Source organism: Neomonachus schauinslandi, chromosome 12 (genome assembly GCF_002201575.2).
Source record: "Neomonachus schauinslandi chromosome 12, ASM220157v2, whole genome shotgun sequence".
Taxonomy (NCBI): domain Eukaryota; kingdom Metazoa; phylum Chordata; class Mammalia; order Carnivora; family Phocidae; genus Neomonachus; species Neomonachus schauinslandi.
The window spans coordinates 104,231,261-104,255,453 of NC_058414.1; the positions used below are offsets into that span (position 1 = coordinate 104,231,261).

The 24,193-nt window shown below is 48.0% G+C and overlaps 1 protein-coding gene across 2 annotated transcripts in view; it reads left to right on the forward strand.

Moving 5' to 3' along the window:
- UBE3C (ubiquitin protein ligase E3C) overlaps nucleotides 1-24,193 on the forward strand; it is a 123,207-nt gene that overhangs the window by 74,297 nt on the left and 24,717 nt on the right. For both annotated transcript variants that reach the window (XM_021692757.2, XM_021692758.2), the window contains exons 18-19: nucleotides 1,427-1,674; nucleotides 23,187-23,399. In XM_021692757.2, the coding sequence (XP_021548432.1) occupies nucleotides 1,427-1,674; nucleotides 23,187-23,399 (461 nt within the window). The remainder of the gene's footprint in view (nucleotides 1-1,426; nucleotides 1,675-23,186; nucleotides 23,400-24,193) is intronic.

Genomic DNA, 24,193 nt, shown 5'->3' on the forward strand with positions numbered 1-24,193 from the left:
GGGGGTAATTGTTAACCCAGAAAGTTGTTAAAGGACTTGAAGTAATGTGTGTAAAATTCCAGGTAATTTCTAGCTCGGGGCAAATACTCAGTGGTCGTTATTCCTTTACAAAGTACAAGAGCAAGCTGAAACCAGGTGGTTTAGGTCTGTTTGCCTTACTCCTGTGGGAGATGTGGGCGTCAGCACGGAGCTCACCTGGCACAGCGTCTGTCCTCTCCCCTGCCGGCTCAGCGGAAGACGAGGTCTGTACTGCTGGGCACAGTGATGTAGATCTCAGTCCATACAGTAAATCGTCCTGGCCCTGTTTGAGCCATGTTCTAGAATAGTCCCGGCCGGGTTCTGTGACTTCGGAAGTACTGATGTCCGCCCACGGCCGTGATGGAGGCTCTGGCAGACATGCATTCTGCTAAGCCCCTTTCTGGAGTGTTTTCTCGAGGTCCCCTGTCCCTCGGGAGGTTTGAGGTGGCCGCACAGGAAGCCTGAAAGATGGCAGCCGCTCATGAGAGCCCCGGAGCACTGGTTCCACGTGCCCACCTGGGCCGAGCCGCTCTGCACCCACCACGCTCGCCCAGTGGCCCGCCCCTCCACCCCTCCCCGCCCGCTGAGATGCAGAGCACCCCAGGACGCAGGGGGAAAGGAGGAAGGATGTGCCAGTTACTTTCTCAAACCTGCAGCTTGAGAGAGCCTGTCCAGTGAAGACCACCTGGTTTCGACTTTTGGCAGAATCTCTGTCATTGGCTTGTATTTGGGGTCTGTTGTATCACTATAGGGGAGTCAGCCCAGCCACACTGTCCTCTTGAGGACCTGGCCAGACGTTTTTCTAAGATGTCAGGCATAATTAAGGAACTTGGCAAATTTTTTGTGTTTTTATCTTTGTGGCACACTATGACCAAAAAGACTTGACCTTTTTCAGCCAGATAACACTTTGAAATGAAAATGGAAACTCTGGGTTCTGACTCTCCTGCATTGTTCACCTCTTTCCAAGACTCTCCTGTTGTGGCACCGATGTCTCCTTTATTCATTTGTTTTTTGCCTTTCCTGGTAACAGTTTCTGTTTCCCTTGTATTCTTATGTGCTTAATTCCCTCCCTCCTCTCCTCGTAGTTTAGAGTACTTTAGAGTGTCATGTCCTTTAGAATATGAGGGGTAACTTAATTCTCTCCTGAGCGCTCTGTCTCCCCTCACATCCATGTGTGATACGTGAACTTCTTTCTCTCTTTCTCCCATTGTCAGCTTTGGGGAAAATACGGGTCCATCTCATCGTCTGTTTTTACTCTCATTGATTTTTTTTTTTTTTTTTGAGTCCTGCATTAAAATATCTCTAATATTCTTGCTTCCCTTCCCAAAACTTCCTGTAATACCAGCTTATTTTATTGCCTTCTTTTAAAATCCTCTCTCCTCCCCTGTTAACCCCCTTGCTTTCACAGAGCCTGATTTGAAAAAGCGGATCCGTGTGCACTTACTCAATGCCCATGGCCTGGACGAAGCCGGCATCGACGGTGGTGGGATTTTCAGAGAGTTTCTGAATGAGCTGCTCAAGTCAGGATTTAACCCCAACCAGGGGTTCTTCAAGACCACTAATGAGGGGCTCCTGTACCCCAGCCCGGCCGCTCAGATGCTCGTGGGAGATTCCTTCGCCAGACACTACTACTTCCTGGGCAGGATGCTTGGAAAGGTAAAGTAACTTCGTATGGACATGGACCTCAGACCACAGGATGTTGAAGTTCTGCCTTTCTGTGTGGTTGCTCTGTGTCATTGAAGATGTTTATTCAGAATTGCTAAAGTAATTTTGGTGAACCCTGAACAGTATTCTTTTACGTAACAACTAACACTTCGTTGTTACACGTTGCATGCACAGTAGTCACACACATAAATCATTTGGGAAACCTGGGGGACATATATTATAAAACCCTGTTTGTCGAAGTCTCTGGGTAGATGTCTCTTGCCTCAGTGTGCACCCTGGAAATACTGTCAGTCTCCCCGTTGCTCTTGTCCATAGTGTTCAAGTGGTTCTTTTCAGGTTCTGTAAATGTGTAAAGTGCTACAGGGTGGAAGACCGTAGTTGTTGGGTGTGGGCTAAGTGTTCTGTATGTTGTATGCAAACTCTATGAGAAATGGCCATTAAGGATGACGTGATCGGGGCGCCCGGGTGGCTCAGTCCATGAAGCGTCTGGCTTCAGCTCAGGTCATGATTCTGGAGCCCCGGGATTGAGCCCCGTGTCGGGCTCCCTGCTCGGCGGGGGGTCTGCTTCTCCCTCTCCCTCTGCTCCGCCCCCTGCTCAGGCTCTCTCTGTTCACTCTCTCTCTCTCTCAAATAAGTAAATAAAATCTTTAACAAAAAAAAAAAAGGATGACATGATAGAAATGCTCTAGTAACCAGAATGCTACACCCCTGCCGACCAGCTACACAAACTCCTATAAATGAAAGGAAAAAATTGATGAATGGTGTGTGTAGCCTCGTGGAAGCGTCCTATTTAGTGGTGAAAGTGATAAACTAGATCAGTCCTAGCCTGTTGTAGCCCCTTCGGGCGGCCATAACAGAACCCCACAGACCGGGCGACTTATCAGTCACAGACCTTTGTTCCTCACAGTTGCAGAGGCTGGAAGTTCTGGTCAGGATGCCACGTGGTCTCACTTGCTGGGGGTCCTTCTCTCTGGGGTTGCTTTGATAAGGACACCGATCACATTCCTGAGGGATCCACCCTCCTGACCTAATCACCTCCCAGAGGCCCCCCCCCCCCAATGCCATCACCCGGGGGGTTAGGACGTCAGCGTGTGAACTTTGTAGGACAGGCGGGGAACAGCAGGCCCAGGCCGGGAGACTCCATTTAAATCAGGGGTGGCTGACTGCTTCCCTATGGGTCAAATGCAGTCCAAAAAAGAGATTTAGTGGTTTTTTTCTTTTTAATTGATTACTAACATTTTTATTTTTTTTATTTATTTTTTTTTAATAAAGATTTTTATTTATTTATTTAACAGAGATAGAGAGAGAGCACAAGTAGGCAGAGCGGCAGACAGAGGGAGAGGGAGAAGCAGGCTCTCCGCCGAGCAGGGAGCCCTAATGCGGGGCTCGATCCCAGGACCCTGGGATCATGACCTGAGCTGAAGGCAGCTGCTTAACCAACTGAGCCACTCAGGTGCCCCAATTACTAACATTTTTAAATGGGGGAATATTTATGTGCAAGGTCGTATTTCTGGGTTACTTCGTTTTATTTTGTTTGCATCTTTATACTTGAATTCCACGTCAGCAGTTGCCAATCCTAGCAGGATGCAGCTGGTAAATATCCCAATAACATCAGTAAGTGAGACTTAGGTCTAAACTGTTCTAGGGCGCCTGGGTGGCTCAGTTGGTTAAGCGACTGACTGCCTTCTGCTCAGGTCATGATCCTGGAGTCCCGAGATCAAGTCTCGCATCGGGCTCCCTGCTCAGCGGGGAGTCTGCTTCTCCCTCTCCCTCTGCCTCTCGTGCTCTCTGTCTCTCATTCTCTCTCAAATAAATAAATAAAATCTTTAAAAAATAAAAAAATAAACTGTTCTGAATGAGGTGGGAAATCATCTAGGTCATTTCCCTGGGAAATGAAAAGTTGATTCTTGATTTTTCTTTGAATGATTCACTCCACTCATCATAACTCTGGGGTAGAGAAAACCTGATGCATGTGGGGCAGCGTGCCAGGATCCCCAAGTATTCAGACTCTTGCTAACCAATAGTCACTCTAGTGACAGTGACCCGGGTTTACCCCAGACCCACCTTCTGAATCAGAAGCCTGATACAACAGCCCGAGAGCTGAGGGGAGAGCTGGAGGGAGCGCAGGGCTCAGGGCCGGTGGTTCCCTGCTGGCCCGCCTCATCTGAAGGATGCACACCTTTCTGTCCTCCCCACCAGCGATGCTGGCTCCTCACAGGGGCTTCCGACAGCCACCAGCTCCAGTTCAGAAGGTATCTTCCTTGTTTTCATTACTGGGGTTCTACCTCGCACCATAGAATAAAGATGGAACATACCTGAATCTGTAAAGGGTCACAGCATATCCAGTAATAAGGTTATTATTAAATAAGGACGCCTGGGTGGCTCAGTCGATTGAGTGTCTGCCCTCAGCTCGGGTCGTGATCTCAGCGTCCTGGGATCGAGCCCCATGTTGGGTTCTCCACTCAGCAGGGAGTCTGCTTCTCTCTCTCTCTCTCTCTCTCTCTCTCTCTCAAATAAATAAATAAAATCTTCTAAAAAGAATCGTTGATGTATTGTTATAGGAGTTAAATGTTTTCCATGGTATTTGGAGGAAGTTCATTAGGGTTTTTGGATAGTCTGGGAATGCATTTTGGTTTCCCCTATTTTTTTTTTTTAAAGATTTTATTTATTTATTTGAGAGAGAGAGAATGAGAGACAGAGAGCACGAGAGGGAAGAGGGTCAGAGGGAGAAGCAGACTCCCCGCCGAGCAGGGAGCCCGATGCGGGACTCGATCCCGGGACTCCAGGATCATGACCTGAGCCAAAGGCAGTTGCTTAACCAACTGAGCCACCCAGGCGCCCCGGTTTCCCCTATTTAAGAGTGGGTTAGGAATGCCTGATACTCAATATTTACTGTCCAAAGCATTTTGAGGGACAGATTGGATTATAACACAAGAATCATAGCTGGTGCAGCTTCTGCAGGTCAAAGGTATGACTGAAGGTGACACTCTGGAACTGAGGGCAGCGAGCTACAGCCTCTGGCCTCCTATTCTTTGTAGTTAAAAAAAAAAAGTTAGAATTCCAGCAGGTATCATCATTTACATTGTCTGGTTGCTTTCCCTACAGCGACAGTTAAACAAAGCCCAAATAAAGGCTATGCTCTGGGGCCCTTTCCAGTACGGTTTGCTGACTCTGCTGTAGGGCTAAGCCAACAGACAAATCGTAAAGAACCTTTGTGTCGCATGGTCTCCATCCTGTGGGTCATGGAAAATCATTGGTTTGAGCAAGGGCTGAGACTTCCTACATTTGTAAGGAGACAACATGGGGCGAATGGATTTTAGAGGGTGAGACTCAAGAATTAAAGAGTTTAAGGGTCTGGGACACTGGCCTGTGAGGTCAGCAGGGACTAAGAGTGACCACGGGATGTGTCCGCAAGTTTTTCTCTGGCGCGTTTTCTTAGAACTGCTTTATTGAGAGATGGTTCACATACCTGCAGTTTGCCCACTTGATGTGCGATTCAGGGCGCCTTACTGGCTCAGTCGGTGGAGCGTGCAACCCTTGATCTTGGGGTCATGAGTTTGAGATCACTTGAGTGAATGAACGAATGAATGAATGAATGTTTTTCAAGTGTACGGCTCAGTAGTTCCGGTGTAGTCAGAGTTGTGCAGCCGTCACCACCAACACATTTGGAACATTCATCTCCTGTGTCTGTTAACAACTCTCCTTTCCCCTTCCCAGACCCTAGGCAAGCGCTAACTTACCTTTAGTCTCCATAGAGTGTCCTGTTCTGGACGTTTCGTATAATCGCACCAGACCTACGTGGCCTTTAGTGACTGGCTTCCTTCACCTGGAGTCATGTGTCCAAGGATCACCAGAGGTATGGTCTGTGTCAGCACTTCGCTCTGGTATTGCCAAATCATGTTCCTTCTGTGACAACCACATTCGTTGTCCATTCATCAGCTGATGGGTGTGGGGTTGTCCCCGGTGATGTTTTTAGTGGAGTGGTTTGATAAAAATGAGTTTGCTGGGGGGTGAAGAAGAGCGAAGGCATAAGAGCAGAAAAGAGTGTCGGTGACCTTTTCAGAAGGCTTCACTCTGAAGGGAAGGAGAGAAGATCCCCAAAGAAAGAATATGTTCCAGAAAAGAATGGGTGGGTTGGTTTTCAAAGATAGGGTAGCTTTGTGCAGGTAAGATGTCGATGAAGAGCCAGGTGAGAGGGATGGCTTAGCAAGCTGGGAAGACACAGCCAGGGACTGGCGAGCCGCCGTGCTCCACGAGAACTGTCTGCGTGGCCCGGCGTCTGGCCGGCACGGGGCTGGTTCAGGGAATCACACGCACGATGCAGGTCTCGATCGGTTTGGTGGCTGGTGACTGCAGTGTGGAGCAGCTCTGAAGCCCAGATGGAGGCGTTGGTTTCAGGTGTCCTGAGCAAGGAAGGTGGGCCAGGGGTGGTCTCTGTGTGGACTGGGTGAGTAAGGAAGGTCAGAAGGGGAGCTCTTGCTGGCGTGGGTGCCTGGCTGATGGAAGGATGAAAGCCAGCCTGAGGAGTCGGCCCTTGGCGCTTTGGCATCCAGACAGACTGCAGGGAGTGGCCATGGGGGAGGAAGATCAAAGAAGACGGGGTGTTAGAAGGGAAGGAAATGTATCAAGGTCAAGAGGTGAACAGTGACCCCCTGCTATGAGGTTGGGAGGGTGGGGACCGTGAGCGACACAGTGGTGCCCACTACAGTGACGTCAAGCCAAGGGGTAAATGGAATGCGTGCTATTCACGGACTCAGTATGTAGGAATTGTGATTAATGAGTATCATCCTTAAGTAATTAAGGAGTTAATGTTGCTGTCGTCATTGTTTTCTGTGAGAATTAATCAGAACTATCATCATTTTCAGCTGTATAGTAAAATTTCTTATAGCTCAGATTGGTAGCTCTGTTCTCTGTACCTATGAAACAGACCTGCCATTGTTCACCTTGGAGTTGCCCATTTGAGAAGCAACGTACAAATCAGTGTCTGCAAAGCAGATCATGCTCTGACTTTTAAAAAAATAAATGAATAGATTGATAGATAATAGCTTTTTTGAAATATAATTCACATTCCATAAAATTCAGCCTTATTAAAGTGTACCGTTTGGTGGTTTTTTTGTTTTTGTTTTTTTTAAAGATTTTATTTATTTGAGAGAGAGAGAATGAGAGAGAGCACGAGAGGGGGGAGGGTCAGAGGGAGAAGCAGACCCCCCACTGAGCAGGGAGCCCGATGTGGGACTCGATCCAGGGACTCCAGGATCATGACCTGAGCCGAAGGCAGTCACTTAACCAACTGAGCCACCCAGGCGCCCCCGTTTGGTGGTTTTTAACATGTTCACGGAGGTGTGCAGCCATTACCGCTTTTACTTTCAGGACGGTTGCGTCATCCTGGACAGGAGAACTCTTCGCACATTAGCAGCTGTTCCCCTCCAGCCCACCCCTGCCAGCCCCAGGCCGCCACTCATCTACCGTCTCTGTGGATTTGTCTGTTCCGGACATTTCATGGAAACAATTCATGGCCTTTTGTGACTGGTTTCTTTGACTTAACAGAATGTTTTCAGGGTTCCTCAACATCGTAGCATGTGTCAGAACTTCTTTATAGCTGAGTGATATTCCATTGTGTGGATATAAGACATTTTGTTTATGCATTCATCCATCAGTGGACATTTGGGTGTTCCCACCCTTTGGCTATTATGAATAATGCTGCTATGAACATTTGTGTACCGACCTTCCCTGACTTAGGATGGGGTTACATCCCGATATAAACCCATTGTAAATTGAAAATATGAGATGTTGAGGGGCACCTGGGTGGCTCAGTCATTGAGCGTCTGCCTTCGGCTCAGGTCATGATTCCAGGGTCCTGGGATCGAGCCCTGCATCGGGCTCCCTGCTCGGCCGGGAGCCTGCTTCTCCCTCTCCCACTCCCCCTGCTTGTGTTCCCCTCTCTCGCTGTGTCTCTCTCTGTCAATAAATAAAATCTTTAAAAAAAAAAAAAGAAAGAAAGAAAATATGAGATGTTGAAAATGCATTTCACACACCTAACCTAGCAAACGTCACAGCATAGCCCAGCCCACTTTAAGTGTGCTCAGAGCGCTCACATTAGCCCACAGTTGGGCGAAGTCATGTAACACGAAGCCTGTTTGACAGTAAAGTGTCGAATATCTCCTGGAATACACGGCACGCTGTCCTGAAAGTGACGGACGGGACGGCTGTGTGGGTGCAGATGGCTGTCGGTGTATTGGCCGTGGCCCCTTGTGATCGCGTGGCAGCTGGGAGCTGCAGCCCCCGCCCGGCATCATGGGGGGAGGATCGGACGCGTATCGCTGGCCCGGGAAGAAATCCACATTCAGAACTCGGAGCATGGTTTCTGGTGAGTGTGGATCGCTTTCGCCCCATGGTGAGGTTGAAAAATCTTAAGTTAGGGTCCATCTGCACAAGGTTTTGTGTGGACATATGTGTGCATTTCTCTTACCCGAGAGAAATCTGTACCGAGGATTGGAAGTGTGGACTCATGATTCTGCCATCAAAGTGTTTACAACCTTTTACGGTCCCACCAGCAATGTTTGAGGGTTCTGGTTTTGCCACACCTTGCCAACACTTAAGATTGTCTGTTTAATCTCTTTATTTTACTTACTTTCTTTATTTTTGTCTTTTTTCTTAGAACCATCCTGGTGGGTGTGAAATAGTATCTCATTATAATGAGCTTTTGATTTCCCTGATGACTAGCGATGTTGGGCATTTTTTGTGCGCTTCATGTTTTCTGTGCAGAAAGGTCCCTTCAAGGGGCGCCTGGGTGGCTCAGTCGTTGAGTGTCTGCCTTTGGCTCAGGTCATGATCCCAGGGTCCTGGGATCAAGCCCCGCCCCGGGCTCCCTGCTCTGTGGGAGGCCTGCTTCTCCCTCTCCCACTCCCCCTGCTTGTGTTCCCTCTCTCGCTGTGTCTCTCTCTGTTAAATAAAGTCTTCAAAAAAAAAAAAAAGGTCCCTTCAAGTCCATCGTCCGTTTCCTAAATTGAGTTGTCTTATATTAAGTCCTTTATATATTCTAGTTTCAAATCCCTTATCACCCTCCTCATGATTTGCAAGTATTTTCTCCCATTCTGTGGGTTGTCTTTCGCTTTCTTGATAGTGGCTTTTGAAGCTCCAGAGTTTTTAATTTTAATGAAGTCTTAATGAATTTATTTTTTTTTGTTGCCTGAGCTTTTGCAGTCTTATCTGAGAAACCATGGTCACACGACGGTTTTAATCCAGGGTTACAGAGATTTACACCTGTTTGTGTTCTTCTAAGAGTCTCATAGTTTTAGTTCTCATATTTAGGTCTTTAATCCATTTTGACCTAATGTTTTTATGGTATGATTAAGGATTTTATTTTATTTTTAAGTTTTCAGGGGCCAGATAAGCTCCTTTCTTTCCAGTTACACATCATTTTGAGTTAATATTTGTAGATGGTGTGAGTTAGGGGTCCCACTTGATTCCTTGGCATGTGGGTATCCAGTTGTCCCAGCACCATTGGTTAAGAAGACTGACCCGGGGCGCCTGGGTGGCTCAGTTGGTTAAGCGACTGCCTTCGGCTCAGGTCATGATCCTGGAGTCCCGAGATCGAGTCCCGCATCGGGCTCCCTGCTCAGCGGGGGGTCTGCTTCTCCCTCTGACCCTCCTCCCTCTCGTGCGCTCTGTCTCTCATTCTCTCTGTGTCAAATAAATAAATAAAATCTTTAAAAAAAAAGAAGACTGACCTGGTTCCCTTGTCAAGAGTCAGTTGATCGTGAATGTAAGGGTTTATTTCTACTCTCAGTTTTGTTTCACTGACCTCTGTGTCTAGCCATGTGCCAATGTGGCATTGTTTTGATTACCTGTGTAGTCAGTATTGTGTGTGTATTTGTTAATGACAAGTGGTAATGGAGCCCCAGGCCTAACAGCGCAGAGGGGTGGTGGAAGGGAACCGGTAGGTCCTCAGTATAAAAATCATACCCCTTTATTTGTATCTCTGAGATGCACAGATGGAAGCCCATTATCATTCATTTGTTCTGATTCCAAATGTTGCTACTTTAATAATATAGACTCTAAGTGTTGCTCAAGTTTAGAAATGGGCTCTAACTTAACCTCATCATTGTGTACGTATGTTTCTTTAGGCTCTCCTTGTCATTTCAGAGACAAATTTCAGACATTGGCCTGGTGTTAAATTCCTTAACATAACTGTCAAACAGACCATTTTCTACTTTAATTCATTTAAAGACATAACCTGTCTCTCCCACCTGAAGCCACGTGCTGGCTTTGGTGTCCGTTCTCCATGAGATACCGTCCATCCCTGGCAGTGGTCCCTGTGACTCAGCTTCAGCTCCTCCCGGACGAGAATACGTTTCATAACCCATTTCATGAAAATCTTTGAAATGATGCACTAGTTCTTTCTATTAAGGTGAGCCCAAGAATCTCCTAAATTAATAGTAATAAAATTAAATTTTAAAATAATAATGGTGAGCCTCTATTTTGCTAGACTAAACTGAGATACCCCCTTAAATCTTTTAAGTATTTATTTTTTATTTATTTAAGTGGTCTCTACCCCCAGCTTGGGGCTTGAACTCATGACCCCAAGGTGAAGAGTGGCACACTCCACTGACTGAGCCGGCCGGGTACCCCTGAAGAAACCCCTAAATTCAGTGGTTCTCACACAGTGTGGTTAGAGACAACAGAGGAAGTGGTTTTGTTTGCATGAGTTAAATCTTACTAAAATTTGGCATTATTTTTTCTTCCTGAATGTATAAATTGTCCAATCTTCATTAATATAAGAGACAAGATAATTAGACGGTCCTGGTTCACTGAAGTTTTCTGGCCAGTAGTTTTGTACGTTTGGTGAGGATAAACTCGTTTTCCCCTCTGTTTAAGGATATGCTCCCAGCTGCAGACACCGTGAGGAGGCGGTTCCATCGTGGCGTCCTAGAGGCTCAGAGCAGATAATAGATTGCTCCTACTCCTCTACTTCAGAATACGTATCTCTGTACCAGATTCCAGGGAGGAGAATTTGGGATCTACACCTTTCTCCCAAAAATGAAGTTTATTAAATTGTTTCTCAATAAAGCTCTTGAAAGTAGTGAAGGTTAGACAGAACCAGTAACAAAACTCTAGTTATAGGAGAATGGTAGATAATTTAGTTCCATGTATTGAAGATTTTACTTATATAATTTTCTGCATTTTCTGGAAATTCCTAAGGGAATACTAGTTTCTAAAACATCTGATTATTATCTGGTTGCAAATGGTTAAACTTTGTACCAACATGTTAAAAATTGTCCAGAGCTTAGTGAGCGTGACAGTATGGCCCTAATAGTGTGATATCTGCACGTTAAATCCTTAGGGGAAGAAAATTGTGTATTGATTGATTATGATATTTATTGGGTCATAATGTATTTAAATTTTCTTTAATGCATATGTTAGTGATTGTTTACTGTGATAAAGTGCAAAGAGGTCTTCAAGAGCAATCCTACATAAAAGAATTACCTCATGTCACTGGTCACTTCTCAATTAGAAGTTCCATTAGCAGATGATTCCTGCTGCTGGTGTGGGTCGTGATTGCATTTTATCGCCTGTAAATCAGGCTTGAGACAGGGAATAAATAAACAGCTCAAGGATGTGGTAATGTCAACTTGAACTTTTTTTTTTACAGATAGAAGCACCTAGGTCCATTTAAGCCAATTAAGTTCAGAAATTTATTGAAGGAAATCTTTTATCATATTTGAATTCTATTTGAAAATGGCTTTTTCCCCCCTTGCTTCAGAATATTGATTTAATTGGAACAGGATGCCTATAAATAGATTATTTGATAATATCTTGGTCATGTATTTCCAATTTTTAATTAGCAGACCCTGAAACTTCCATGTGGCTTATAATTTTGTATTTTAGTAGAATACAGGTACACTTAATGTAGCAGAGAGTATAATAGTTAACAGTTTATCCTGAGATTTTTTTTTTAAAGATTTTATTTATTTATTTGAGAGAGAGAAACAGCATGAGAGGGGAGAGGGTCAGAGGGAGAAGCAGGCTCCCCGCTGAGCCTGGAGCCCGATGTGGGGCTCGATCTCAGGACTCTGGGATCATGACCTGAGCCGAAGGCAGTCGCTTAACCAACTGTGCCACCCAGGCGCCCTACCCTGAGATTTTTGAGACTTGGGAAAATTTATTCTTTTACATCATTAGAGTCCTTCTGTAAAATGCTCACTGAATTTGCTGAGCCTTTGAAAGTGTAGATTGAAGTGGGTACTAGTGATTTAAGTTACCTTGGTCTGTAAATGGCAAAGCTGCTCTTTTATAATATCTTGTTTTGAACTCTCAGACTCATTAAGGGTCAGTGTAATTGAGCTTCTTCATCTGATTATCATTGGACTAAGTGCTCTTGTCTCTAAAGTTAATATATCTTTTCCCCTAGATTTTTTAAACATGATATTCAGCAAATAGTTGATCATTCTGTGCTTAGCACAAGCCTTCCAATCAATGTTAAGACTTTTTTACTTTGATGTCAGCGAATTTCACAAGCAAGCTTTCTCTGAATCTCCCAGTTGTCCACAGTGGATGGTTCATTATGTGCTTGCTCTTGTTGACCTTCAACTTTTTTTGGAAGCAGAGAAATCAAAGACCATGGTAGCTTCCGAGTGGTTACTTTATTGGACTCTTGCCCCTTCTGAGGATCGCACTGGCCTTCACAGCTCCCTGCTCCTCACGGTTTACAGTCTTTCCCTTTAACAACCAAGTGCTCACCCTTCTGCAGCTTACTCCTCCCATCAGTCATAAGTTCATTTTACTTCTTCAAAATTATATGTGAAATAAAAGTAAGTTAGACTGTATGGTAAAAGTAACAAGTATGTTCCAGAATTCAGTTGACTCCACTCCTAAAAGTATCATTGTAGTTTTAGCCCCTTTGAGATATTTACCAAAATTCTTTCTGCTCCTGAATAAAGTAGAGCTTGCTTACTATTGAGATATCCCTTGTCATAAATTTTAAGCACTCCCAAACACTAGGTAAACACGGATCAGTATCCTTATATTGAGGCCATCTTCCTGGGAAGTAGTGTTGGACAGAAGACCCAAGGGGATGTTGGGATATGAGGGAGAGAGAGACAGCGGGGCTATACAGATTTTGTTCTGAGAACCAGAGGATAGAGGCATCGTCAACCACGGTGGGGAGACTTGGGAAGGGATGATGAGATGTTTGTTTTTCCTTAGGTCCTGAGATCTCTGCTAAGTATGCAGTTGAATCTTTGGGCCTTGAGTTGAGGGGCGAGGTCTGAGCTGAGCCATCAGGTGGTACTTGAGGTGGTGAGACTGGGCGGTGTCACCCAGGGAGTGAGTGTAGCTAGAGAAAAGATAGCACTGAAGAACTGAGTCCTGGGCCAGGTTGAGAGTTCAGAGACTGCAGGAGAATGTAGCCACCGAAGGTCAGGAGAAGCTGCTGGAGACGCAGGGAGCAAACTAGGCAAGTGTGGTATTTCCGAGGCCAAATCAAGACAGTGTTTCAAGGGAGAGAGAATGATGAATAGTGCCAGATGCTATTCATATGTCAGGACAATAAAGGCTGAGAAGTGAGCATTCACGGTGTGTTCAAGAAGCTTGCATGGAGGGTGGAGGCCAGAGCCTCAGCACATGGAAGCAGTGTCTTCCAGAAATACCTTATTATGTACCAAATCCTGTTCCTCTGTGGCTGCATCCCAGCAGAAATACGTACGTAGATCTGCCAAAATATGTGTATAAGAATGGCTACGGTAACGCTACATTATATAACCCCAAACTGAACTGCCCAGATGCCCTTCAGAGGTACGGCTGGTAATAAATTATGGGATATTTACGTGAACTACCGAATGACCAAACCACAGCTATTCACAACAATGTGGAAGAACGGCACAGACCTCATGTGAGTAAAAGAAGTACATTCTGTAGGACTCCATTTATATAAGCTCAGAAACAGGCAAAACTAGTTTCTGTTGCTGGGCATCAGATCCTTTCTCCTTGGTGGGGGGCGGGGGGGTCTGGTAACTTTTTCTTCCTGGGACTGAGTGCTTTGACGGAGTGGGTCCACACTCAGGACTGGGGCACTCCGCTGCAGCCGACTTCTGCATGGTTACAGGAGGAAAGGGTTGGCGGGTGGGACAGCTCTTGAGTGTTTCTGTAAAGAAAATCTCAGCAGTAGCTGAAGTGTGGGCCTGATGGAGCTGACCTGTTGTTTTCAAGAAGAGAGCAGGCATGCATGTTTGCTGCCGACGTGGCTGTGCAGACAGGGACACTTGCTGGAGGAGCGTCCTAGAGAAGGTGGCTGGCAGGCTCTGGCGCTCAGTCCAGGACGCGCATGGGCAGTTTGTGCGGGAAGCGAAGGCCGAGTGTGGGGCACGGTTGTGGGAGGTGGGAGCCCACGAGCTATCCATCTGAGTGCGTCCACTGTCCTGAGGCAGTAGGCAGCCTTTGGTCGGGTGAAGGTGGGGAGCAATGGTGAGAAAAGGAGGAGGCACAGGGGTCTCAAAGGGTGGCTCCCAGAGCAGTGATAAGGGGTGCTGCATGGGGCTTGTCGGTCAAGCCTTTTCATGGACTCTGCCTCCGGCCTGCTGGGCCCTGAACTGTGGGGTGGGTCCCTGCTGAGTGTGAGGATTGCCGGGCCAGGGAAACCCAGCAGGACTGCCAGCCGGCCTCAGGCTCCCTTGAGGCTGGCAGCATCATTGCAGGGGAGCGGGAGGCGGGGGGTCCAGGCATAGACGCAGGTGTGGCGGCATGTTGAACCTGGGCGAGTATTACAAAGGGCGAGCTGGGTACAGGGGAATCGAGGGCACAAGAGGTGAGTATAGCCATGAACTTCTAAATCTGGGCTGTGGAGAGGAGGCTCTTCATGAGGATCAGAGGGCAGGGCAACAAGAAGGTGACAAGACGAGCTATGGCATCATTGGCCATGAGGGCCGCATGGACTGGGCAGGAAGGAGCCAGCGTGTGGGGTGATTGAAATCAGATCAGGGAGGGGCACTCGGTTACCTGCAGCAGTGGTTCCAGGACAGGCCTGAAGACTGGGTGCCTGGGCGGGGCAGAGGACAGCAGGGCAGAGCGACAGAAGGGCACACGAGAGTGGACGGCAGATGGCCACGGGGTCAGGGTCAAGGGCAGGCAGCTGGCAGCCGTGGGAGGGACTGCAGAGTGGCTACTCTGGCCCAGCAGCAGGCGAGTCACAGCCGGGGGGGGGGGGGGGGGGGGGTGGTGTGAAGTGGCAGTGAGAAACGGGGAGGGGTCCCTACCTCACTTGTCCCACTGGTGCAGGAGTGCGACCGAGCAGACAAGTACCAAAGGAGAAGGGTGCTGAGGGATACAAAGAGCACAGCACTCGGGGGGTGCCTGGGTGGCCAGTCAGTGAAGCATCCAACTCTTGATTTCGGCTCAGGTTATGATCTGAGGGTGGTGGGATCAGCCTGTGTCGGGCTCCCACTTAGCAGAGTCCACTTTTCTCCCTCTGCCCCTCCCCATGCTCTCTCTCTCTCTCTCAAATAAACCTTTAAAAAAAAAAAAAAAAGCAGCATAGCACAGCCCATCCTGCAAACAGTGCTAAATGTTGCAGTATTGTCAGGAATAATACGGTTTCTTAGAGATGAAACCAAGAACACAAAAAGAAAAAAATAGGTTGGATTTCATCAAAAACTTTTTTGCTTCAAAGAACACCGTCAAGAAACTGAAAGGACAACCCACTAAAAGGAGAAAGTATTTGTAAATCATATTGGATAAGAGACTTGTACTAGGATATAGACAGGACTCCGTAATAAAAAGACAAACTAATTTTAAAATGGGCAAAGGATCTGAATAGATACTTCTCCAAAGAAGATAAATAAATGAGCAATAAGCACATGAAAAGATGCTCACCATCATTAGTCATCAGGAAAATGCACATCAAAACCACAGTGCAAGACCACTCTACGCTCAGGAGGACGGAAAGAGTCACAAAGACCGATAATACCCAGTGCTGGCAAGGAAGTGGAGAAATTGGGCTGCCCCCGCGTGGGGGTAAAGAGTGAATGTGAGACAGTGCGGCCCTCGGGAAAACGGGCTGGACAGTCCACGGTTACACAGTTACCTTCTGACTCAACCAGCCTGTGTTCGGCAAGAAGTGTTCACTGTAGCGTTCTCTACAACAGCGTAAAGGGAGCGATGAGTCAAATGTCTGTCAGCTGACGAAGAACAGAATTGGTCTATCCATACTGCAGGAGTTGATTTGGCCACGGAAAGGAATGAAGTCCTGACAGCCGCTCTGACCGCCGAACAGAACAGGCCCCGTGAAGAAAGCGAATCACAGAAGGTCACCGTTAAGGATTCCGTCTCTCTGAAATGTCCAGAGAGGGAAATCTGTGAAGTGAGAAAGTAGATTAATGATCGTCCCAGGCTGGGAGGGTGGGAGAAATGAGGACCACGAAGGGGTAAAGGGTTTCTTTTGGGGGGGATGAAAATGTTCAAAAATGCATTGTGCTGATGGTTGCATAACTCAGTCACAGTAAGAGCCATTGAATTGTTCGCTTCAAATGGGGTGAATTGTCAGGTATATGAATCATATCTTAGTAAAGCTGTTACCAAAAAACAGTGTGATGCAGTGATTTTGCAAGAGCCACAGAGGTCAAAGGAGTCAGCGGAAGGAGAGCTCGATCCGGGGTGGAGTTTTCGGGTGTGGTCGTTTTAGCCGGAAGGAGCTGTAGGGGTCCTGTGTCTCCTCACCTTGTGGAGAAGATTCTCAGCACCTGGCCATGACCAAGTTATTTACCCTGGAGGGACGTCCGTAACCTCAAATTTCAAGGGCGGTAGTGTGGCAGATGTCCGTGTATATTTTATTATCCTGTGCGGTAGAAGAATCTTCAAACCTGAGAAACGTTTCCTTTTAGTTAGTGAAATGGTTCTGCCGTGTGGGGTCCCTTAACCGGGGCTCGGCGTTCTTCGAAACTCCTGATAAATCTTCCAGAAGCAGGACGGAACAACTGTCCTGAAACTCCCAGGTAGCTGCTTCTTGTGGTGTGTCGCTTTAGCGAGCCCTTTTGGTTCTTGATCTTCCAGAAGCGCCTCTGTGGGCGGGGCGGGCGAGGCGGGCGGAGCAGGGGAGCCGCGGCCGCATGGAGCGGGAGCCTGGGAGCGCGCGGTAACGGGGCACACGGCCGCGGAGCCTCAGCGCTCGGCTCCTCAGACTCACTCCGCGCCACAGCTTCACTTCTGCACGCGCGACGAGGAGAACAGGACCGAGAGGTGAACTTTCGTCTCCCACCCACCCGGCCTCCCCCACGGGTTTTCTGAAGAACTGTTTCTTTGTTGTTTTGTTTTTTTAAAAGATTGATTTTATTTATTCGACAGAGAGAACGCGAGAGAGGGAACACAAGCAGGGGGGCAGGAGAGGGAGAAGCAGGCTTCCCGCGGAGCAGGGAGCCCGATGCAGGGCTCGATCCCAGGACCCCGGGATCATGACCCGAGCCGAAGGCACACGCTTAACGACTGAGCCACCCAGGCTCCCTAGAAGAACTGTTTCTTTAAACTAAAGCTGTCAAAGCATTAAGTGCAGATCATCAGTTGCAGCGAACAAGAAAAGATCGGTCCTCGTGGAAGCCTTTGCTTCGGGCCCTGGCGGGTGGGAAGCCAGCAGCGCCCCGCTCGGCCTCCCGCGCCCCCGGTGTGAGCGGAGAGCGCGCCCCTGCCCGGCCTCCGGAGCCGCTGGTGTGAGCGGAGAGCGCTTGGGGACAGGAGTGCGGCTCAGGCGCTCTGCTCGCTGCCCCTTGGAGCCTCTGTGGGGAGGACGAAGGCAGTGCCAGCCCCCTGCTGTGGAGCTTCAGGGTTTCAGTGATGCCTTTTCTCGAAACACCAGAACCTCTGGACCCTGCTCAGTTGTGCTTGCTGGACATTGGCTGAATCATGAATGGACAGAGTCACTACTTATTTTGGGGTTTTGTTTTTTGTTTGGGGGTTTTTAAAGATTTTATTTGTTTGTTTGTTTGACGGAGACGGGGGAGAGCCCACAAGCCCAGGGAGTGGGGCAGGGACAGAGGAGCCCGATGCCGGGCTCGATCCCAGGACCCCGGGATCATGACCTGAGCCGAAGGCAGGCGCTTAACGACTGAGCCACCCAGGCGCCCCGAGCCACTATTTGAAGCAGCACTGTAGGGTGCCCAAGAGTGTGAGGGAGTGTGGAGCTCGAGGGGCTGCCTCGCCGAGGTGGGTGGTGACTGCACACGGGAGATACATGGGAACGCGGGGCATTGCCTCCTGACACCTTGACATTCAGTGTCACTGCCGCCGTGTTGACCAAAGCAGCGAGCCGTGTGGAAAGACCTCTGGGGGAGGACTGTGAAGACCCGGGGGTTTGAAATGAATCGTGACTCACGTGTAGTTTTGCATAACCTGAAGTGTCTCAGAAGAAATGGGTTTTTGTGAACAAATTCACGGTTGCAGAATTCCAGTGTGGAAAGTAGTCCCTAGCATGTAGTTGGCACTTAATAAATGTCTCTTGAATGATTGGATGCCATATGTTGTGCATAGGCCTGGGCGTTAAGCATGGGGGGTGTTTTCTGCCCTGTGGGAGCTTGTGGTCCTGAAAATCCACTGTAGTCCCAGTCAGACACCGTGTTTTCCACTCGTGGGTATGCATGTTGAAGCACAACTATTAAATAGCATATTACTATTAGCCCACATCCTTAGGTTACATTTCTTTCTTATTTTTTTAAACTGCAGGGTTAGCATGATCTGAAATAATTAAAATTATTATCTTTTTGCTCAATTAGAGTGGCTTTAACATAAGACAACTCTGATATAGTTTTTAGATTAAGTTATAAATGTTCACTTTAGAACTACCTGGAGATTGATAGAGATGCATTTGAAAAGCATTATTTTTTTATTGATTCTTAATGTAGTAAATTACTGAAGTTATTTGGCAGCAAACAGAAATGGCCTCTCATGTGGTTCACATTTATTCTTCCGATAGTGCCACAATTTGCATTAATTGCATTGCGACTGCACTCACTTATATTAAAAGGCTTCTACTATAATTAATCCTTTTTATTTCAAATCATTTTGGCACAATTTCTAGCTATAAACACTCATAAAAGACAGACAGTTGAAAAATACGTTACAGGTTTTTTCCATATACCTATTGCAATTTTTTTCGTGACAAGTCGTTATTGATGTGCTTCTGGAACAAGTGTGGTGCAACCGGCTGAGAATTAAGGCCAGTGTGAAAAATGCTAAGTGGATTATTTTGCATAAAAAATAGGCAGTTTTGAAATTGTATAATTAACCTGTGTTTAGAAAATACGTTGATTTATGCTTACATTTGTATCTCAGTTGCATACATTTATGGAAATTTAATTTATAATCCATTTAGCTGATGCAATCATAGTTTTTAGTGCTATCATTTATTAGTGCTTGTATATTAAATGCTCTAAAGGTTTAAACCTGCCTTATGTAAAAAATTATACCTAGGCATTTACATTTTATGAGTCACAGTGGGATTTCTGTTTAAAATTCAGGGAGCTCTGATCTATTTAACGAATTTCACTGGTTTATTGTTACTAATGCAGAAGTGGCAAACGATGACCTTGTATATTGAACACCCCATGATTTACACTTCCAGTTTACTTTAAAGTCCACTGTACAAATGACACTGTTCTTCAGCACCTGGAATCAGTCATGGCGTCCGGCGCAGAACGTTCTCCTTGGCTGTGAAGCCATCGTTCATTTAGAAGTAATGAGATTTTTAAGTGCTCCAGGTTAATAGTATTAGCCATTCTTAACTTTAAGCAAACTGTGGTTTTTCAAAACAACTCTTTCTTTGCGTTATCAGTAGATGAGTTAAGTGCTGGTCGCCATCTTACTGCTCATTCTCTCATTCAGAAGTCTTTTTTTGCCACGTTTTCAGAATTAATTGTGTAATCGTTAGTCTTCAAATCAGAAATAAAAGCACGGGGACATGACACTTCAGTTTCCCTGGCAGAGAACATCTGGAGTCTTAGCTGGAAGGGGGATATTATGAAATACGTAGTTAACAGATGGCGAACCTGAAGTCCTCAGACATGTTAACCTTGGGAAGAAGTGTTAATTCATACTGTCTGTCAGCGGTGTCCAGAGGCAAGAAGCCAGTGCACACTGGATGCTACTTTCAGGACGATGTTTGATAGCTATTCTCTGGTTCCTTCCAGTCCTGTGAGTGGGACAGACTTTGAAGTGTGGGTCTCACTCAGGGTGAACCTGAGCATTCTCGGTGGCATAGGAGGGACAGGGGAAACACTCATTCGAGGGTACGTTTTTTGGTGTGTTTAAGGATCAGTGGTTTACAGACTAGCGCCACCGCTGATCGTTGCCCATGTGGAAGTGGCCCACATCCGGTGTGACCCAGCTGAGTAAAAACTGGCGGTGCCGGGAGCTGTGGGCAGGGCATGTTCACCCAACGTGAAGGGTGGCGCGGGTGCTGGAGGCTCGGAGGGCCGGAGCCCCTGCTCCCCGGAAGCTGTTTGTCTGCTGTGTTCGCTCGCACGGGTGTGTCTCACCAGAGCCTCGTGTCTCACGTCTCGCGTGTGTGGACGTGGTCGGGTGAATGGCCTCCTGGAAGAGGGGCTTCTGAAGTCGCGGTCTCACGGCCGAGCGACTACCCCTGGGATTACAGTTTGTCTTGTGGCGGTGTTCCGGGAGCAGCATGGTGGATCTTTCAACGGTGACTTAAAGAAAAGCTCTGAATACATCCGTAGCGCAGCTCATTGAGTACTTTCTGAAGCGGGGCTCCCCCGCCATCCCCCCGAAAGAGAAGGGTTTGTGAGAATGTGTGCCTGAGGCTCTGCCTCCAGCTCCCCACCTACCGAGTGGGGGTGGCGACTCCACTCTCCCTGTCATTGTCATGTCTCTGCAGACCACTCTTACTTTAGCAAAAATGGCCTCAGGCGTGGAAACCCAGATTTCCCCTAGACTTCTGTAGAAGAGTGACTCTTGCCTTCCACTTAGGAGATCTTCCGGACAGGCCAGATGCAAGCGAGACAGCTGATGTGTGCTCAGCGCAGTGCCTGGCTCAGAGCTAGCATCAATACATAGTAGCTTAGGTTCATTGGAACAGTTTGACAGGACTTGTTGGGGCTTCCAAGGCCATCATCTGTTAGAAGAAAATAAGAACGTTTCTGAAAATTTTACAGCCCACTTCTGCTTCTTTGTTGCACTTTCTCTCAATCTAGCTTTCTGGTTGGTGTGTTGTGCAGTCACTTCCACAAGGGACCGGAGTGTGGAGGGAACATCTTCAATGTCAGAACTCTCTCAGAGCTGTACAGGAAATGGGAAATGAGACTAAGACCAGCCTGTGCTTTGTGACATGGCTACCCTTCCAGTCCCCCAAACTGAACAGAAAAAGTCTTCATTGTTTGGGACAATCGCTCCTGAAGACAAAAACTCACTGTAACTTTCTGTTCCCCTCTACGTGAAAATCCCAAGCACTGATTGGAATACAACACGAATACTGTAGATAGTGCGTGTTTAAAATGCACTTTACAGCCTTAGGCCATAGGAGTATTTATCGTGCAGGATGAACCCTGACATCATGCTGGGAAACCTGCATCACTTGGCCCCTCTTTTCTCTGGATGGAGAATCGGGAGATTAATATAGTAATATAGTAATATTCACCAGCGCTTAATTCATCCAGTACCACCGGTCATCAGGGAAATGCAAATTAAAACCATAGTGAGATACCCCACTGCACCAACCAGAATAACTAAACTTAAAAAAGACTGACAACACTAATGATCAGTGAGGTTCTGGACCAGCTGGAACCTTCCTGTGTTGCTGGTCATGGTGGAAAATGGTTGAGTTTTGGCAGACAGCGTGTCGTTGCCTGATAACAGCTAAGCGCACCTCACGCCCAGTGCTTCCCCTGTCAACGGGTCTGAAGTCTATACTGGGAGAGGTGAGCATGGATCCACAGAAAGGCTCACGCTGACGGTCCAGCAGCTTTGTTTATCCTAGCCTCAAATGGGAAACAGCTCCACGTCCATCATCAGGCCCAGGGCTGGAGATGATACACAGCCTCGCGGAAAAGGACAGTAACAGGTGAATCTCAAAAGCATCCTGCTGTGAGGAGGCACACGCTGTCTGGTGCCATTGGTGGAGTCCTGGGGTGGCAGTGCGCCCGTGGTGACGGCCACAGAAGGGGCTGAACGTGAGGGAGGCTGTGGCTGAAGGTCATGAGGGAGCTCTCAGGGGAGTTTGGGGAGGGGAGGTGTTCTGTGCCTTCACCCGAGCGGCCACTGCGTGGGTATGGTCAAATACAATCATCAAGCTGCACTTACAGGCTCTGCGTTTTATCTGGCTCTATGTAAGTTATCCTTTCACGTACACGAGTGAAGAGACAGTTCCGCGCATGGCCCTCGGACACAAAGTAGACAGGAACTCAGAGTGCAGAGGTCCTCCTGTGGGCGTCAGGGCGTCTGGGTTTGGCGCCAGCGCTGCCCCGTGCTAACTCACCATGTCCGCCCAAGTGCCCGTGAGTCCCAAGGCCCAGTCTCTTCAGTTTAGAACAGGGCCTGTGGGCCAGGTCCAGCCTGCCCCCTGTTGTGTGGCCGGTGTGCTAAGAGGGCTTTTTCTGTCTGATGGCCGAAAAAGCCTAAAGAACGGTATTTCTTGGCATTGAGAATTACATGCAGTCCAGACCTGGTACACAGCTGCCCTCAACTCGGCCCCGCCCTGTGTTCCTTTTTTGCTACAAAGGCCGAGCAGAGGAGTGGCCACCAAGCCAGTCCAGCCCACTATTGTGGGCTGAATTGTGACCGCCCCCAGAAATGAGGTTCCCTCCTAATCCCTTGTACCTGTGAACCTGACCTTATTTGGAAGTGAATCTTTGTGTATGAGTCATCGCGGGTTAGAGTGGCCCCCCAAATCCAATGATTGGTCTCTGTAAGAGAAAGGACAGGGAGACACACACACAGGGAAGACAGCCCCCCAAAGAGGCAGAGTTTGGAGTGACTCAGCCAAAAGCCAGGGGCCACCGGGTATGGCCAGCAACATCAGAGAGGACAAGGGGGCCTTTCAGGAGAGTGTGCCCTGCTGCCACCTGGAGTTAGACTTGTGGCCTGCAGAACCCTGAGGCGCCAGGTCTCAGTTGTTCTGAGCCCCCAGCGCGTGCTGCTTTGTTACAGCAGCTCTCGGGGACTCACACGCCTGCACAGCCCTCTACCAAAAACACGTGCCCACCTCTTGCAGCACAAAAGACGGGGCTCTGGAACACCCCCATCGGTACACACATTCTGTGAGGCAGCCCTAAAACGTGCTGGTGGTCTGCTCTAGAATTTGCGACACACTGAACACATGCATTGAGTGGTTCACCTGGCCTAGCACACGGTAAGTGCTCACCAAATACTAGCTTCCACCATCGTCATCATTATGAAGAGGAAGTAGCTGCTGTCAGGATTCTGTTAAATCTCGAGTTGGACTTTTTTATTTGTAGGCAGTGTGAAAAAAGAATTCCTCTGAAATGCTAATCATTGCTCCTTGTTCTCATTTGAAGGCTCTCTATGAAAATATGCTGGTAGAATTGCCCTTTGCTGGATTCTTCCTGTCCAAATTGCTTGGAACCAGCGCAGACGTGGACATCCATCATCTCGCCTCGTTAGATCCCGAAGTGTATAAGAATCTGCTTTTTCTCAAGAGCTACGAAGGCGACGTGGAAGAACTTGGGCTGAACTTCACTGTGGTGAACAATGACCTGGGAGAGGCACAGGTGAGGAGGCCCTTGGCCGGTTTGTTACTGACACCAACTTCTCTTCCCACGGCGACGGGGAGGATTTCCTTCCGTGTGGAAATGCTTCAGTGCCTTTCCAGTGCGCTGAGGGTTAGACTTGCGGAGTGGGGGTGTCGGGAGACGCACGTGCCCCGGCCCCAGTCCTTTGTGACGGCTGTCCTCTGGGATTGTCTTCCTGGGGCGGCTGCTTGCCTGGCTCTCCGTCCCAGGGAGTGGCGGTTAGCACCTTCCCGACTGGAGCCCTGAGGGTCTCTGTGCCCCTCCGTTCCCTGCCCAGTCTCGGTGGACCTCGGGTGCTCGGACACCGATCGCTGGCCTCCATTATCAGTCTGGTTGGTCTTGCTGCCTTTATCCTTTAAAAAAAAAATGAATAAACTCTACATGTTAGAGATTGAAACTGATTTTTTAAATGACAGCAGTATTGGGGTGTAATTTGCATACGGTAAAATGCACACTTTAGAGGATGGCATGGGTCAGCACATTCCCAGAATGGGCAGCCCTCACCAGCATCTCCGTTCGGGATGGTTTCGTCTCTCCAAAGAAACTGTGTGCGCATTAGCAGGTCCCTCCCACCCAGCGTAGGTGAGCACGATCTGCGTGCTGTCTGCACGTTCATCTACCCTGGACGCGGTCCCTAACTGGAGTCTTGCAGCCCGTGGCCTTTTGCGGCCGGCTTCATTCCCTTTTGTTGTAGGAGCCAGTACTCCATCCCTTCATCTGGCTGAGCGGCACCCCGTTGTATGGAGACGCCACAGTTTCTTTCTCAGCTGACG